Here is a 16,563-nt window from a genome sequence, read left to right as displayed (position 1 = left end):
ACTGCTGCCTGCCTGGCATTCTTTTCTTCTAAACCGAAAGCAAGGACTTTTTATCTAACAAGGGTGAGTCTCTTTTTTCTTTCAGCTCTGGACAATCTTTCTTCCAATGTCTCTTCTCTCAGCAATACGCACATTTATTGAGCCCCGGTCGGCCCTTTCCTTTTCTGCCCCCCCCCCCCCTCTGGTCGCTTCTGTGCTCTCAAGCTGCTGTTTATATCTCCGCCCATGGTGGCTGCCAGCATTGCCTTTTCCTTTTTCCAGGAATGGCACTTTTTTATGTGCTCTCATGTGCACCATAGCTCTAAAAACTTCATGATCTGGGGTCTGATAAGGCTAAAGCAGGCGGTGATATTAAGGCTTGCTTCAATTTAAGAAAAGCCTTTTTTATTTTAATTGTCCACTTCCAGTGGGTAATATTTTTGTTAAAGCTTCATACGGGGGCTTCACCCCTTTTTATGGCTACTATAGCCTCCCTCTTGTAACAGGCACACTTATCTTTTGGCTTGCCTGTTCTGCAAATCATGTTTCAAATTCTCTGTGCCATGCACCATTTTTAACTCTTTGTTTTCTCTGCAAGTTAGGCTGTTTGCCATTGCTTCGACAGAGACTCGCTTGCTTAGATCTTCAACGACACACATTTGGGATAAGCTTTCTTTCTTTTTTAAGCCTTTTTGTCTGCTACTTTCTTCTGCCTTCTTTTATACCTTTTTCATATCATTAAAATCTAACACCATGACTGGAAAACATTTGTTTTGTATAGTAGGGCATGGTGGAGCAGATCTACCCATTATACTGCTCCTCTGACTGCATGGTCAGGGCCCATCAAAATCAAGGGAAGGGCGTTCTCATATGTGGAAAGAGTTCCAAGCCACCATTTTTGCATCGGCAACTCCACACTGCATGAGTTTTGGCAGAGTGTCAGGTTTGCCTCTGAGCAAATGGAACGTCAGAACAGTTCAGATTTTGAGAAAGAGCTGGAACACATGGGGCAGGAACTTTCTTAGGCTTCAGAAACACAGCTGGGCTTAGAAGTATCACGGGAGAGTGGGGGACTCTCTCTCTCACCTCTTAAGTTAAGAGAATTTGCTGCCCCCCTTTTTAAAGGGAAACTAACTTTCGTAGTTTCTCTTTGAACTTTTTGAAGGCTGTTTCCTTTCTAGTCTATGAATCTCTAGAAATTTGTATCTGTATGCTTCATTAGGGTAAATGAAATCAAAGCCTTGGAAATCATAGAATCATAGAATAGTAGGGTTGGAAGGGGCTTACAAGGCCATCGAGTCCAACCCCTTGCCCAGTGCAGGAATTTAAATCAGAGCATCCCTGACAGATGGCTGTCCAGCCTCGTCTTGAATGCCTCCAGGGTGGGAGAGCCCACCACCTCCCCAGGTAATTGGTTCCATTGTCGTATTGCTCTAACAGTTAGGATGTTTCTCCTGATGTTCAGCTGGAATCCAGCTTCCTGTCACTTGAGCCCATTATTCCGTGTCCTGCACTCTGGGATGATTGAGAAGAGATCCTGGCCTTCCTCTCTGGGACAACCTTTTAAGTACTTGAAGAGTGCTATCAGATCTCCTCTCAGTCTTCTCTTCTCAAGGCTAAATATACCCTGTTCTTTCAGTCAAATGCAGCTTTTTATCTGAGTGTTGAAATCACAAATCAAACTGTACACTGAGCTGATCACAAACAAACACACAATCTACAACAATGGGAGTTTAAGGCTATGACAAGCCTCACAGTACTTTTTATGGCAAGTCTTTAACTGTCTAAAGTTCCAGTCCATGTGCAGAGTGCCTCTAACAAAGAAGGCTTTGGGCCATAAAGAAGGGATGTTTTTAACAAAAGCTCTGTGTCTCTTCATCAGTTCGAATGGGGAAGGTGTAACCTTACATCTCTTCTAGATTCCGCCACAGATAAGAACAGAGCAGTGCTGCTCAGCTTTCCAGCTGTGATGCTTTTCTTTTTTTTTTTTTTTTTTTTGCAAATCTCACTCTTTTGTCAGGTCCTCACAGACACCTTCCAGCCTCTCTGCTTGCTAAGGCTAAACCAGCCACGGCGAAGGGGGGTTAGGCAAGTCCCCCTTGGCTCTGCTCTGAGCAGGCTGACAGAGATAAGCTTACACAGACCCTGATATTTTAAGAACTTGCTCTGTCTTTATTTCTTGATTTTGCCACAGTCTTTAAGTTGTCAAACAAATCTCTTTCTTCAGAAGTTGCAACCTTTTTAACTGCTTTTGCTTCTTCTAACAAACTTGGATACGGTGGCAGACAAACTGTCTCTGGAGGGCCCCCTCCCTCCCCCAACAACCTCTCCTCCCAACCTAACAGACCGAATCAGACCGGGGGGGAGCTCAGGGCACCTTGGGCAGGGTCTCCCAGTCTTCAAGCTCCTTCTGTGGGGCTTGAATCAGGGAGAACAGGGGCTTTGGGCTTCACCTCGGAGCATACCATCATGACTTTACAATATTGAACTTTATATTCAACCTTTTCTCGCCTTCAGTGGATTTTGGTTGGCACTCATCCAAATGCTGATAACCTCACCTTCCCTGAGGCAAATTTATCTCTTACTACTTGATTCAGACACCACCCGGGGTCTCTTGCCCCTGTGGTCCTTTGCCAGTAACACATTTACACATTTACACTTCTGTAACTAAGGGGGATTCTTTCCGCACCAATTCAACCAACCATCAATATAGGCGAATTGATCCCATTGCCCATTATTCACCACATTTTTATATACAGCATTTACAAGATTTACACCAAAGGATCCTATGTCTGGCCAACTAATTCCAAATGCTGGCCATTCCAATTGACAGAGTGTAACCAGCTTGCCTTTCGACATCTTAGTACACGGAGTCTGACAAACCTCAGACGCTTGACTTTGCTAAAGTTCTTTAGCATGCATCCCAAGGGAGTGGCAGAGCTTTCTAAACGGGAGCTACCCGCCCCCATTGTGCCTACCTCTATTTGAAACCATACACGGAGCCTGACAAACCTCCGACACTTACACGGAGCCTGACAAACCTCCGACGTTCACACAGAGTCTGACAAACCTCAGACGCTCCGAAGGCAACTCAAACAGAAAGACAGAAGGGAAATCAAGTACTTACTCTGCCCAGCACCCTAGTGCCGTCTCTTCAGACCCATTCAGCCTGGTTGACTCAATCAATGGAGTCCACGCCTTTAACCTCCTGGGTGTCCCGACCCCCGTTCTCTGGTGCCGTGGCAGACCTCAAAGGCGGTCCGGCGCGCCCCACAGGCACCTTTGCCGGTTCTGTCGTTTGACCCCAGGGTGGTCCAAGGGACTCCTGACTGCTCGCCAGTTTGTTGCACAAAATGCTAGTTTCGCCCCCTGGAGGCTGGTCCAATTTGCCCCAAAGAGGAGAGTCAACTTCAGGCTGGGTCCAACTCGATTTTATTGTTTGCAAACAGTTCGACAGAGGAGCTCACGCTCAAAGCAGAGTCGACCCTGGGCAACCTCCACGCTACAGTTTTATCACCTCAGCTTGCATTCCTCAGCCAGCGTGTTACTTTTGATTGGTTGCCAGCGGTTTGCTTGGCAACCTTATCTTAGGGTTACTGTCTGCTCATTCCAGGCATGCGCAGCTCTTACAGTACTACGTGCTGCTTAAGACACATACAATGGCTTTTAGGTTACATTTTTACTACAGCGATGAGGGGTTTGTTTTTTGTAAAAGAAGCATATGTAGGCGAGCCCACACTTTATTCTGTCACATGTAGTGCAGTGGCAGAATAACCCACAGTGTTCCCTACACATGTGGGTTTTAAAACTACATTCATGGACCAGAACAAGCCCAGAAACACTGGATTCTATAAAACGAAACCCAAATTGTCAAGGATACATGTTTTCTTCACATATTATGATATAGTGATTCTAGTCACATGTTGGGAAACCACATGAGAGGGAATATCCCTAAATGTCTATCAGTAAAGAATACGTTAGACCAATCATTTTAATAATGGATGGAAGAAATAACTATGCTGGGTATCTTACAGAGAGGATTAAATAAAAACACTACTGTATGGCTTCACGTCTTCCAATTACATAGTTTTAGAAATCAGTTTGGTGGAGTAATGGCCACGTAGTGATATATGAACACCTTGTCTTAAACATCTTATTTGTAATTCTAAAGGAAAATATTTCATAATTCAAAATTGTTCAATTTTTCCAATTTTTCTTTGGGGGGTGGGGGAAGGTCTCGGTGGGGGGAATTGTGTGTGTGTGTGTGTGTGTGTGTGTGTGTGGTGGGGGGAGTTCTGAAATTTTATGGGTATTTTTCCAGTCCTTCACATCTCTATAGAGGATATCTTCAAATAGAGGCGTGTCCTATGACAACCCTTGAAAGAGAGAACTGTCCTCTGTAAATTAGGACACATGGCCACTCTACAATCTGGTGTAGCTGACAGAAGTATTGGCTGGGTTCAGGCATCATACAAACCATTGCTTGTGCTAACAGTAATTAAGAACCTGCACTGTATTTTGAACTTCTGGCCACAGTCACACATGCTGTAGTTACCCTGTTTGGACTACTTTAATGCGCTCTAAGTGGGGCTACCTTTGAAAACTGTTATTTCAGCTGGTCCAGAATGCTGTGGCAAGTGTTGACTGGGACCATTACAGGGAGCATGTGACTCCCATGTTACAGCAGCTTCACTGGGTACTGGTCTGTTTCTGGGCGGAATTTGAAGTGCTGCTTATGACCTATAAAGCCCTATACAGCTTGGGACCAGGCTATTTGAAAGACCGCCTTCTCCCATATGAGCCTGCCTGGTTCTGAAGATCTTCTGGAGAGGCCCATCTTTTGAGACTGCCACCTTCAGAGCCACGTTTGGTGGTGACCCTAGAGAGGGCCTTTTCAGTGGCCACTGCCAGGCTGTGGAACTTCCTCCCAAGGGAGGCTGAGTTTGTCTCCTTTCTGCTGTCCTGCTGGCAGGCAAAAACTGCTTTATTCAAGAAGGCATTTGGCCTGTAAGTAGGTCTGTTGGGTGGTGTACTCTTTTATTTTGTTTGTAATTCTGTAATTATGTTTTTATTATATTTTAATGTAAGGGAGCAATCCTATGTGGATCGATGGTTGCCTCCGAACCTGGGGACGACCGCCTATCCAGTGCAGGGTGGGAGGAGTGGTGAGGAGCGGATCTACTCCTCGCTCCCCCTACCCTGCTTTTGCGGCTGTCTAGCCACAGGACCTTGGAGCGCAGGAAGTGGCAGCCAGATGACACACAGGATGTGTCGTATCAGCACTTCCAACCCTGGCCTGCCCCTGGGAATGCCCTGTTTTCCCCGCTCTGCACTGCTCTTCTGAGTGCGGAGTGCTGGGCCAATCCGTGCTGCCTACGAGGCAGTGTAGGAGGGGGTGGGGTCAGTTTTCCAGGAACTGACCTCGGAGGGCGGGCTCTCCTATAGCTATCCTATGGCTGTCTAGCTGCTGACTAGCGGCCATAGGATTGTGCCCTAAGTTGCCTTGACTGCCATTGTTTGGTGGGGTACAAATCAAATCAAGTAATCAATCAATAATCAGATAAAGTTGGAGCTGCTTGTTTGCTTTTGCTTCCCGTGTGCTTAGCATTTAGTTTTATAAATTTGCTCGTGTCTCCATGGTGCAGCAGCTTCTTGGAGGTGGAACAATAACACTAACTGGTTTATCAATGGATTGTGAATTCAGACATAACAGCAAATCAAAGTTCAAACTGCGGTTTCAGATCCTGGTTTGTTGGCTGGATTGTATTCAGACAAACGAAGAATGGTTTAGCTAAACCTATTTTGCATTCTCTTTGAACCCAGCCATTGTTTGGATGTAGGAGTTACCAGTTCAAAACTCAAGTCTCAGCCATGAAATGTACTGGGTTGCTTGGGTAAGGCACTGGATTGGTTCAGACAAGCTTCCAAATTGTGGTTTGGTGAATCAGAAACTAGCCTTGCATTCAGATTCTCTCATTCCCTTCATGGTTTGAGGAGGAGGATAATGTAAGCCGCCTTGGATTCCTTGCAAGAAGAAAAAAGGCAGGATATAAATGCAATAAATAAATAAAATAAATAAGCATAATTTGCCATGGCACTTGGATCAGGTAAATGGTGATTTGCACAAATCATAGTGTGTCTCCAAACCAGAATTTGAAACAATGGTTTGAACTGGGTTTCTCATTCTGGTTTGCAAGTAAACTACTGTTTGTACAAACCATCATTTGCCAGACTTGGGTTGATCAAACCAGGAACTGAAGGAGGGAATCAGAGCATTGTGAGGGTAGGAGGGAGTGCACAAGACTTGTTTCCAATTCCAAATACCTAAACTAATAATTTAGAAGTTCATCTGAACTGATCCACTGTCCAAGGGACAAGTCTCTGCTACATGGGAATAATAATGACCTACATTAGAAGGCTGTTGATTACATGTGAACTATTTTGAACAATCAAAAAATCATATACATTTTAAGTATTACGGACCAGGGCTGGCTCAAGTTTTGAGGCCCTCCAGTGGGCCTTCTAGCACTCTAAGCACATACAAGATTTAGACTGCATGCATATATTTAAAATGTGCTTTGTGAACTGGCTTTTGGGTGCAATCCTATCGGGATAGCTGGCTGCTTCCAAAGTCAGAGGTGGCCGACTATCCTATGCAGGGCAGGCGGCACATGGAGGGGATCCTCTCCTCCATGCCCTGCCAGCCCTGCTTTTGTAGCTAGACAGCCGATTTTGGCTGTTTAGTTAGGGCACGTTGCGGGGTGGGGGGGAGGCTGCACAGTGCATAGGAAGCTTCATAACAAAGCTTATGCAGTCCCCTCCCCTCCCCATCCTGGGAACACCCCCTTTTCACTCTCTCCACGTTCCATTTACGAGCACGGAGAGAGCGTTGCAGTGGAAAGAACTGGGCTGGGTATGAAGGAAAAGGGAGTGCAGGCTCCAAGTGCTGTCTACAAACTTGGAGCCAGTAAACTGGAAAACCCTATGGCCCTCTACAGTCACTACTTTAATTTCCACAATATCCCTGACATAGCATCACTTGGGGGCATTATGGGGAAATCTAAATGGCAGCTGCCAGTAGCGGGCTGGAAGCCACCATTTTGATTTCTCACAACACCTGTGATGTCACACTGCTCTTGGGAATTTTGGAATAAGAAAATGGTGGTAAAGGTTATGGGGGTGGCAGACAACAAACGACCTACAAGCCAAAGACAGCCCATGGGCTGTGGGTGGTTTGTTAACCACGGGAACAACCCATCTTTGCTGGGTTTGCTTGTCACAATAAGCTGCCACAGGCAGTCACTGCGGCTTGAGTATTCACAGTGGCCACCAGCGCGCACCACAACCCAGGGCGGGCTGCAGTGTTCATGTGGACCATGCCAGTGAGATCAAACTGTTCCAGGTGGCTAGAACCATTGCGAATGACGTTGTGAAGCTGGCTGGTGCGGGTCTACGTAGAAGTAAGTCCTGTTGAACTCGGCGGGGTTTACTTCTTCCCAGGTATGGCTGTACGGTAGGATTACAGCCACAGACACCTAGCCAGGCAGGCGGGCGGCGCCGTTTGATCAGTGCTCAGGGAAGGTCTCGCTTTCGGTTTCGTTTCTCCTTGAGGCGAGAGAGAACCAGAGGCAGAGAAAGACGCCCCGAGGAAGGCGCAGGGCGGCGCTGTCTTGGAAGGCGGGAATTGGGAGGGAGGTGGTCTTCTGTCGGGGCTGCGCGAGGGGGGCTGCAGCGCGGCGGGGCGCGAGGACAGGGCTTCCTGGCGGAGAGGGCTGGGCGGCGGCGGCGCTTGCCCCGAGAGCCACGAAGCCATGATGGACCACTACACCGGCGAGCTCCTGGCCCGCCGAGCCCACAAGGAGCTGTGCGCGTCGGGCGGCTGCCTGGCCAAGAAAAAGCTCTGTCGGCTGCTGGCCCTGCAGGACGTACCGGAGCTGCTGGCCTCGATATTGCAGGACGCGGGGAGGTTCGTGTTGGCGACCCGAGAGGAGGAGGCCGGGAGCGATGGGGACCGGGTCGTGGTGGCCGCCACCCAGGCGCGGCTGTGCCCGGAACACGGCAAGGGAAAGTGCGAGGGGTCGTGCCGGCAGCTCCATCTCTGCCGGTTCTTCGTTTACGGCGAGTGCCGGCATGAGGGCACGAGGTGAGCCCCCTCCCCGCCCCTTCGGCCCGGAAAGGGGGCAGCGCAACCCTGATCAGTGGCACACCCTGTAATGCAGCCTCCCCCAACCGGGCGCCCTCCAGACGGCTTGGACTACAACCCCCCGTCGTTCGCAGGCGTGCTGGCTGGGGGCGATAGGAGTTGTAGTCCGAGATATCTGGAGGACGCTGTGTTGGGGAAGGCGGCTTTAATCCTTCGCTTCTTCCAGCAAAAGGTGATCTCTTCGGCACTCCCCGAGCCCGGAATACAATAGGGTTTACTCCGCGCTAAATGTATTGAGGCTTTATGCACGTTTGCCTAAGTCCCATTGAACTGGGCTGCGGGGGGGGGGGGCTATTTCCGGGAAAATAGGCCCCTGGGGTTGTGCCCCGCTCGCCTCCGATCTCCTTCGTAATGATGACTTGGAGATTACTTCTCCCGTTGAACTCGGTTGGAGCGCACTTGGAATGGCTAGGATCGGGCTTTAGAAATGCCAAACCGCTGGATTTATGTTTGTGCAGAAGATATTCCAATCCCGGGTTCACTATCCGGGAATTCGGGGAGGGGCTTTGCGCATTGGGAGTTGATCACCCGCCCCCGCCGCTTCATTGTCTTCAAGTTGGGGCGGGGATAGAAAGGGAATTCGTATTTCCAGTACTGGTTGATTCTTCGTTCCGAGTGGATATAGCTGATCATCATAGACAGTTTTAAAAAATAAAAACGAAAGTGTTATCTCTATTGCATTTTGCCAGCATTTGCAATGTGGTTGAATTGAGAACTTTTTGTAGAGATCAACATATTTTTGCCAAAATAACTTGAAAAGAAGTTTTGTTTCCATCTTACAAAGCAATTTAATGGCCTCTCCAAAACTTTTCATAATAAAACTGTATCTGGGCTTGTTTGCTAGAATTGGGGGGGGGGGGGAGTTTTTTCAAATGGAAGCTTGTTATGCCTTGTTGTTGTTGTTCCGCTGTTTTTCTGTCCTAAATATCCCTTTCCAATCTGCATTCTTCCCCTGGTTGTGTTGACTGAATGTTGAAGGTGGCGTAGTAGAACTGCCACCTTCTTTCTGCCTGGTTCTGTTTCATTAGGCCTTCCCTTGGGAATTTTAAGACATAACTATGAATTCATGGGAGCCTCCCTTCATTCTCCATTCATCTGTGTGGTCCTAATCCAGCATTTCCCTTTTCCCAATCTTTTTTTGATTTAAGAAACTTCATTATGATGAAACTTGAGAAACTGGGCTTTTAAAGAACATAGAGCACATATGGGCCCAGCCACTGCACTAAACAACCCAAGGATGCTGGGTGAGATGCAAACCCAGAATTTGGGTTGTTGTAGGGTGAGATTTTACTTTCTTGGGCTCCAAGATCACCGCAGATGGTGACTGTAGCCATGAAATTAAAAGACGCTTGCTCCTTGGGAGGAAAGCTATGGCAAACCTAGACAGCATAGTAAGAAGCAGAGACATCACCTTGCCAACAAAGGTCCGTCTAATCAAAGCTGTGGTTTTCCCAGTAGTAATGTATGGCCGTGAGAGCTGGACTATAAGGAAGGCTGAGCGCCGAAGAATCGATGCTTTCGAACTGTGGTGCTGGAGAAGACTCTTACGAGTCCCCTGGACTACAAGGAGGTCAAATCAGTCCATCCTAAAGGAAATCAACCCTGAGTGCTCATTGGAAAGACAGATACTGAAGCTGAAATATTTTGGCCACCTAATGCGAAGAGAAAACTCTCTGGAAAAGACCCTGATGCTGGGAAAGACTGAAGGCAAAAGGAGAAGGGGACGGCAGAGGATGAGATGGCTAGATAGCATCACCGATGCAATGAATATGAACTTGAGCACGCTCCGTGAGAGAGCGGTGGACAGGAAGGCCAGGCATGCTATGGTCCACGGGGTCACGAAGAGTTGGACATGACTGAACAACAACAACAACAGGGTGTGTGTGTGTGGGGGGGAACAACCCAGATTTGTAACCCAGGATCCCTGGGTTGTTTAGTGCAACAGGAATGTGGGAGCCAGCATGCTCACTCACTCCCACTTCTTCAAAATAATGCATGATTAACAAACTGGATTGTTTTACAATGTGCAAATTTTTATTTTTATTGTCCAAAATCCTGTTGGAAGACACTGACCTGGTTCACATGTAACTACAACCTAGAGTGTGAGTTGAGCATTGGTTATCATTGAATTGTGCGTTGTTGTGTGTGAACCCTGCACTATGGTTTACCTATGGGTTGTTAACCACAACCCAGGAAGAGAAGCCATAGTTTGTTTTTGGGTTGTGAACTCTGGGTTGTTCGTGGTTGACAAACCCATAGGTAAACCATAGTGCAGGGTTCACACATAACAACCCACGATTCATCAGCAACCCATACTCAGCCTGTACTCTCTGTTGTCGTTACGTGTGAATCAGTCATTTGCTGAGGCTGCAATCTGATGTGCACTTACCTGAAAGTAAGCCCCATTAAACTTAGTGAGATTTATTTTTAAGTAAACTTGCATAGAATCATGCTGTATGTCTATTTTATCTATGGGTAGCTATCCACTAATTTATATTTGATAGCAAAAACAGAATACAATTTTAAGGATATTTAATGTTTTCAAAACTTTCAGGAAACAATGCAAGTTCATCCATGACTTTCATTCACCCCATAACCTCTCTGTCCTAAAAGAGCATCGACTGGATACCTTAAGCTCTGATGAGTTATGTCAGCTGCTGCTTCAGAATGATACTTCACTCTTGCCTGAGGTGAGGACTGCCACACTTGATTGATGCTTTATTTTAAACAGATCTCATGAAAACTGGTGGACAGAACTTCGGCACATCTCCTATATAGCCAAAGAAATTGGCTAGAGCTGTGAGAAGTACAGACTGCACTTGTGTTTGTTTTAAACTGCAGTTGAGTGATGTGCATTTTCTGGAAATTTTGCATTGGAAAATTCGAAATAGTTGGCCATATGTTGTGGCCATGATGTCTGCAGTTGAGATTACAGTTTAGAAAAGCCAAATTATGGGGCTTTTCTGTTTCTTACGCCATCCCCTGCTTTTTGTTTCACTTAGCCTGATGAAGAGTTCTAGAGAACTCAAAAGCCTGCATGCATTGTTGTGGAATTTTGGTTGGTCCTTATAAAGGGATTGCCCAACTGGATTTTAGATTGGTCAACTGTAGATTTTGGATTTATTTGTTTTGGATCAGCGCAGCTGACTTTGAAACTGTCACAGTCTTGTATTTGCAATTGGCACCCATTCATTGTTGCTAATGGACTTATGAGATGGAAGATTGTTCACAGAAAAATGAAGAAATGGAAAGCATTCCGTTTTGGGAAAATTTCCACCTTATTTCTGCTAAAGTTTCTAATACTTGTACCTGCAATGTGTTAGTCTAGTAGTCTGTTGTAAGCTTCAGCACAGAAAAGGACTGGAGCCACCCATTGCCATTACTATGAATGAGCAAAAACATGTTGGGTTGGATTCAGACAGTCTGAGTAGACCTGTTGATATCAATGGGACCTGTTATTCAGTACTAACTTAATCCCCATGGATTATTACCAGTCTACTCAAAGTCTGGCTCTAACTCATTGTATTTACAGCTGAAAGATTGGAATGCACTTCTTGCTTGGTTCAGTGAATGTGCTTTGTGGTTGGTACAGATATAAGGGGTCATAGTTACCTAACACACTCCAAGAATGTGATGAAACCTGTCTTTATTTATTTCTTAACATATATACCACCTTATTTGCTAAAGAGGCGTCAAGATGGTGCACAGCAATTAAAAAAAAGCAGGAAGAAGCAAGAACATTAAAAACAATAAAACATTAAACGGCATAATTTAAAAGGCTAAATTAGAAAGATGTGTCTTTATGCCCTTTCTAAAAGTCAAGAGAGTGAGAGCCAATTGTAGGGAGGGCATATTCCACAGTTTGGGAATGACACAGGAGGAAATCCCCTTTACGCATGCCTGAGAAATGGCCCTGTGCAGGTAATGGTGTCCCCGAGAGGGCCTCCTGCAGATCTTAATAACCAGATGGGGTTGTGTGTACCTTCTGTTCTTGAAAGCGTTATGACAAGTGTTGTTCACATGTTACTGCAAATGAGGAAGTTATCAGCTGACATGTCTCTGGTAGTCATTTTTGGTCTAAGAGGGGAGGGAAGGGGAAGCATGTTTGGTAAAGCTTTCCTGCCTGATCACTCAGAGGTGATGCTTACATGCTACAGGCAATTGGCTGTTGCTATTTAAGCAACTTAGGGCTCAATCCTATGCATATTTAGATAGAAAAAAGTCCTACAACTCCCAGCATTGTCCACCGAGCCATGCTGGCTGGGGCATGCTGGGAGTTGTAGGACTTTTCTCTGTCTAAACATGCAAAGGATTGCGCCCTAAACATGTTGCATACTTTTAATAAAGCAAAAGCATTAACTGCCGCAAGTGGAAAGGGGTCTGCCAATGTTTATCAGCAGTAATAACTGAGATTGGAACCTCCCCTAACTAGGGGCAGTATGTGCCTGGTGCTGAGGTCAAACTACACGAGATCACTGTTGTTGCCATCTTGCACTGCTTGTGGGCTTCCCAGGCGATCACACTGGCAACTGTTAGAGAGAGCGGGCTGGCTAAGATGAACCATTATTGCTGGAGTCCCCAACTTTTTGAGTCAGTGGACATACTTGGAATTTTGCTAAATGTCATGGGTGCTCTCACAAAATGACAGCCACAGGGGTTGCCCATTCATAAAATAGCTGCCATGGTGAGCACAGCTGGTCACAAAACACTCATTTTCCAGAAGGCAAACTGGTGAGAACAGTAACAACAACAACAACAACAACTTGCCCAAGAACATGAGTATAAGGCAGAAATGGGGGTCTAAAACACAAAACCATTCTTTTGAGCCCAAATAAAGATGGTGTTGGAGGGTAGCACTTCAGTTTGCAGCATGGCAGCCTCCCAGTTAAAAAATAATACTTTAAAAAAAAAGCTTAAAATTAAAATCAGGAGTGGCAGGGAGCCTGAAGGGCACCCAGAGAGATGCCCATGGGCATACTGGTACCCACAGGCACCTTGTTAGAGACCACAGTGTAGTAGTTCTTGTTGTTTTATCTTGTACTTTGTTATTTGTCTAAAGCTTTTGAGACAAATTGCAGTGTGCATTCAGGTGCATCCTTATTCTTTTGGTGAGAAAGTAAGAGAAGTGGAGGAAGAATATTGGAATTTAAAGTAAAGATCAATAGACCTGAGGCATCTCTGCATAACACTTGCTCAAAAGTAGTGAGGGGGATCCATTCTGTGGTTTCTACAGGAGGGCTCTTTGGATAACATTAGACATGCTGGTTCAACAGCATTTTTAGATTTGTGTTCTAAAATCTAATAAGGGCACAGTCAATATGATTGTGCCCTCGGTGATTGGAAGCCCCCAAACCCAGAGGCATCCTGTCTTCCAGTGTAGGGTGGGAGGAGTGGCGGAGGGAATCTTGCACCTCCCTGTCCTCCCACCCTGCAGATTTTGATAGATGGGATTTTCAGCCCATCTAGCAAGGGCGCTTTGGAAGGGGAGGGGAGGAGGCTGGAAGGGTCTCAGGATAACTCGTATCCTGGGCTCTCCAGTCTCCTCCCCTTCTCATCCAGTGGAGTGTCACCCTTTCCCTCTCTTTGAGGTTGATTTTCTGACCTTGGAGAGCAGCTGGCACAGTTCTCTCTGTACTGGCTGTGGGGGAGGGGGGGCACTGTGTCCAACCTTGGAAGGGGGACTCAGAACAATTCTATAGTCCCTGGGACGCTTGCCCAGGGACCATAGGATTATGCCCTCTGGGTATTTAGGTTTATCATTTTTATATATAGTTTTGTTTTGTTTTAGTGCCTAGTCTTCTGTAACTGAACTTCTGCTGTGTTTGGGTGTTACCTGTTCAGTCAACTGGTTAGGCCTGATCTGGAGTACTGTGTCCAGTTCTGGGCACCGCACTTTATGAAGGATGCAGACAAGCTGGAGAGGGTTCAGAGGAGGGCAACAAAGATGATCAGGGGACTGGAAACAAAGCCCTATGAAGAGAGACTGAAAGAACTGGGCAAGTTTAGCCTTCAGAAGAGAAGACTGAGGGGAACTATGATAGCGCTCTTCAAGTACTTGAAAGGTTGTCACAGAGAGGAAGGCCAGGAACTCTTCTCGATTATCCCAGAGTGCAGGACACGGAACAATGGGCTCAAGTTACAGGAAGCCAGATTCCGGCTGAACATCAGGAAAAACGTCCTGACTGTTAGCGCAATATGACAATGGAACCAATTCCCTGGGGAGGTGGTGGGCTCTCCCACACTGGAGGCATTCAAGACGAGGCTGGACAGCCATCTGTCAGGGATGCTCTGACTTGGATTCCTTCATTGAGCAGGGGGTTGGACTCGATGGCCTTATAGGCCCCTTCCAACCCTACTATTCTATGATTTTAGAGTATGCATGACCACAAGGAAAAAATTCTGAAGCTTGTTTCCTCATAGGGCTCATATTTGTGACCAAATGATACTGATGTAATTGAACACCACTCCTTAAGTTCCATCCTGCAGGCAACTGAATTGTAATTTGTTTGCATACCAGGTGACTACAGCCAGGTAGTAATGACATATATGGTCTTGCCCATGACTACTGAATATCATCTAATCCAAGGCACAGAAAGGAGCCCCATGCAGTTTTAGAAAGTCAAATTCCTCATGGGATCCAAGCACTCCAAAGCTTCCACCACCACCCTGGATACTGAAGATTCATGCTGCTCTTAAAACATATGTTCCCTTGCAGACATTTAGGCATTACTAGACCTACGTTTACATATTTTCTTGGATAGAGACAAGACTAGAATAGTATCTATTTGCTTTAAATGTGTTCAAGTATCTGTCTTTTTTCCCCTTTCTCTCCCAGATATGTACATACTATAACAAAGGGGAGGGACCCTATGGGTCTTGTAACTTTAAGAAAATCTGCATCAAACTGCACATATGCCAGTACTACCTCCAGGGAGAATGCAGATTTGGAAGCAACTGCAGACGCTCACATGACATTTTTAATCTGGACTGTTATGAAAAACTGGAGAAGCGAGGAATGAGCCAGGCCCTGATTGGTAGAATTACCATGATCTACAGGAATGTATATGACATCAAAAATAGCACAACATCACCGTCCAAAGGTAGAGTATGTTGTCCTCTTTTAAAACATTATGGGAGCAATCCATCTGGTTAGCACATTAGCAACTACCCTCCTGTGTGCTCCAGGAACAGAGGAGGTATCCTTTTCTTTTCTGGTAGACTTTGCCCAGTAGAGGAGATGAGGAGCATGTCTGTAACTACTACTCCGTAGACAGTTTCAAGAGCTGTCTTGATGGCTTTCTAAGATAGGGGTAGAAAACATTTCAAATGAAACAGCAGGTCCATCTGACCCACTACTTATTTGGGTAGGAGATTGGACCCATGAACCTGTTCCTCTTTTCTCTCTCTAAATTTCTTTCTTTCTTACATTTTTATACCGCCCAAAAGCTGAAACTCTGGGTGGTTCACAGCAATTAAAACCACAAAATGCATCATAAAATAGAATATAAAATGTAAAAGCTTAAAACTACAATATAAAGTACAAACCACAATAAAACCTAGCAGTAATGCAGAGGTTTAAAATACAATAACAGATTTAAAACATCAGAGTTAAAAGACTAAAATGCCTGGGAAAATACAAAAATGGTGCTGGAAAGAGCACAACGTAGGTGCCAGGCGAGCCTCTCTGGAGAGCTCATTCCACAACCAGGGTGTCACAGCAGAAAAGGCCCTCTTCCTGGTAGCCACCCCACTTTACTCCCTGTGGCAGGGCTCCCGGAGAAGGACCACTGAATATTCACTTACATTCTCTCATACATTGCTTCATCTTCTTGAATGCTAGGACTAAAAGCTGTTTAGGGCAGCTCAAGCAGTAAAGTGCTAGTAGGCAAGGGATGTTGCTGCCTGTTTACTATGCTGCTGTCACATCTCCTGGGAACCTTTTAAACACCTGGCTTATAGTGTTAAAAGCCAAACACTATAAAATTAAGTAGTTGGCCAAATTAATAGGACTATTAGAAGGAACCGTTTAGTTATTTTACTGCATTGGTGTTTTGTGTTTCCTCCAAGGAGAGTACATAGTTCTCCACATCCCTCCACTTTATCCTCTCAACGTCCCTGTTAGGCTGAGGGATAGTGACTACTGGCTCAAGGTTACACAGTGAGCTTCATGGCTCAATGGGGATTTGAACCTGGGTCTCACAAGTCCTAGACTGACACTGCCTTACCAGAGTGTGTTTTCCTTCGTCCTCAGAAAGAAGAGAGAGCAGTGGCCAGGTACCACCAACCACAAACATCAGCGAGGAATCAGATATGATTTGTTTATACCACATTAGGAAAAGTTGTAGCTTCCAAGGTAAGTTGGGGAGTAGGGGACGGTATTG

The 16,563-nt window shown here is 45.9% G+C and overlaps 1 protein-coding gene across 3 annotated transcripts in view; it reads left to right on the top strand.

The window, feature by feature from the left end:
- Window positions 1–7,676: 7,676 nt before the first annotated feature.
- LOC146339502 (protein mono-ADP-ribosyltransferase PARP12-like) overlaps window positions 7,677–16,563 on the top strand; it is a 34,860-nt gene continuing 25,973 nt past the window's right edge. For 2 of the 3 annotated variants that reach the window (XR_014784258.1, XM_084809553.1), the window contains exons 1-4: window positions 7,677–8,122; window positions 10,737–10,872; window positions 15,018–15,282; window positions 16,434–16,535. Coding sequence is in view for 2 of the 3 variants with exons in the window: in XM_084809553.1 (XP_084665679.1) it covers window positions 7,791–8,122; window positions 10,737–10,872; window positions 15,018–15,282; window positions 16,434–16,535 (835 nt within the window). In the remaining variant the exon portion in view is untranslated. The remainder of the gene's footprint in view (window positions 8,123–10,736; window positions 10,873–15,017; window positions 15,283–16,433; window positions 16,536–16,563) is intronic. The other variant, XM_084809554.1, reaches the window with a different exon arrangement.

The sequence above is a fragment of the Heloderma suspectum genome, chromosome 7 (genome assembly GCF_057233095.1).
Source record: "Heloderma suspectum isolate Gila_16-S chromosome 7, 16-S_ref, whole genome shotgun sequence".
Lineage (NCBI taxonomy): Eukaryota > Metazoa > Chordata > Lepidosauria > Squamata > Helodermatidae > Heloderma > Heloderma suspectum.
Note: the sequence above shows the minus strand (reverse complement) of the source record. Positions and strands in the feature narration are given on the sequence as shown.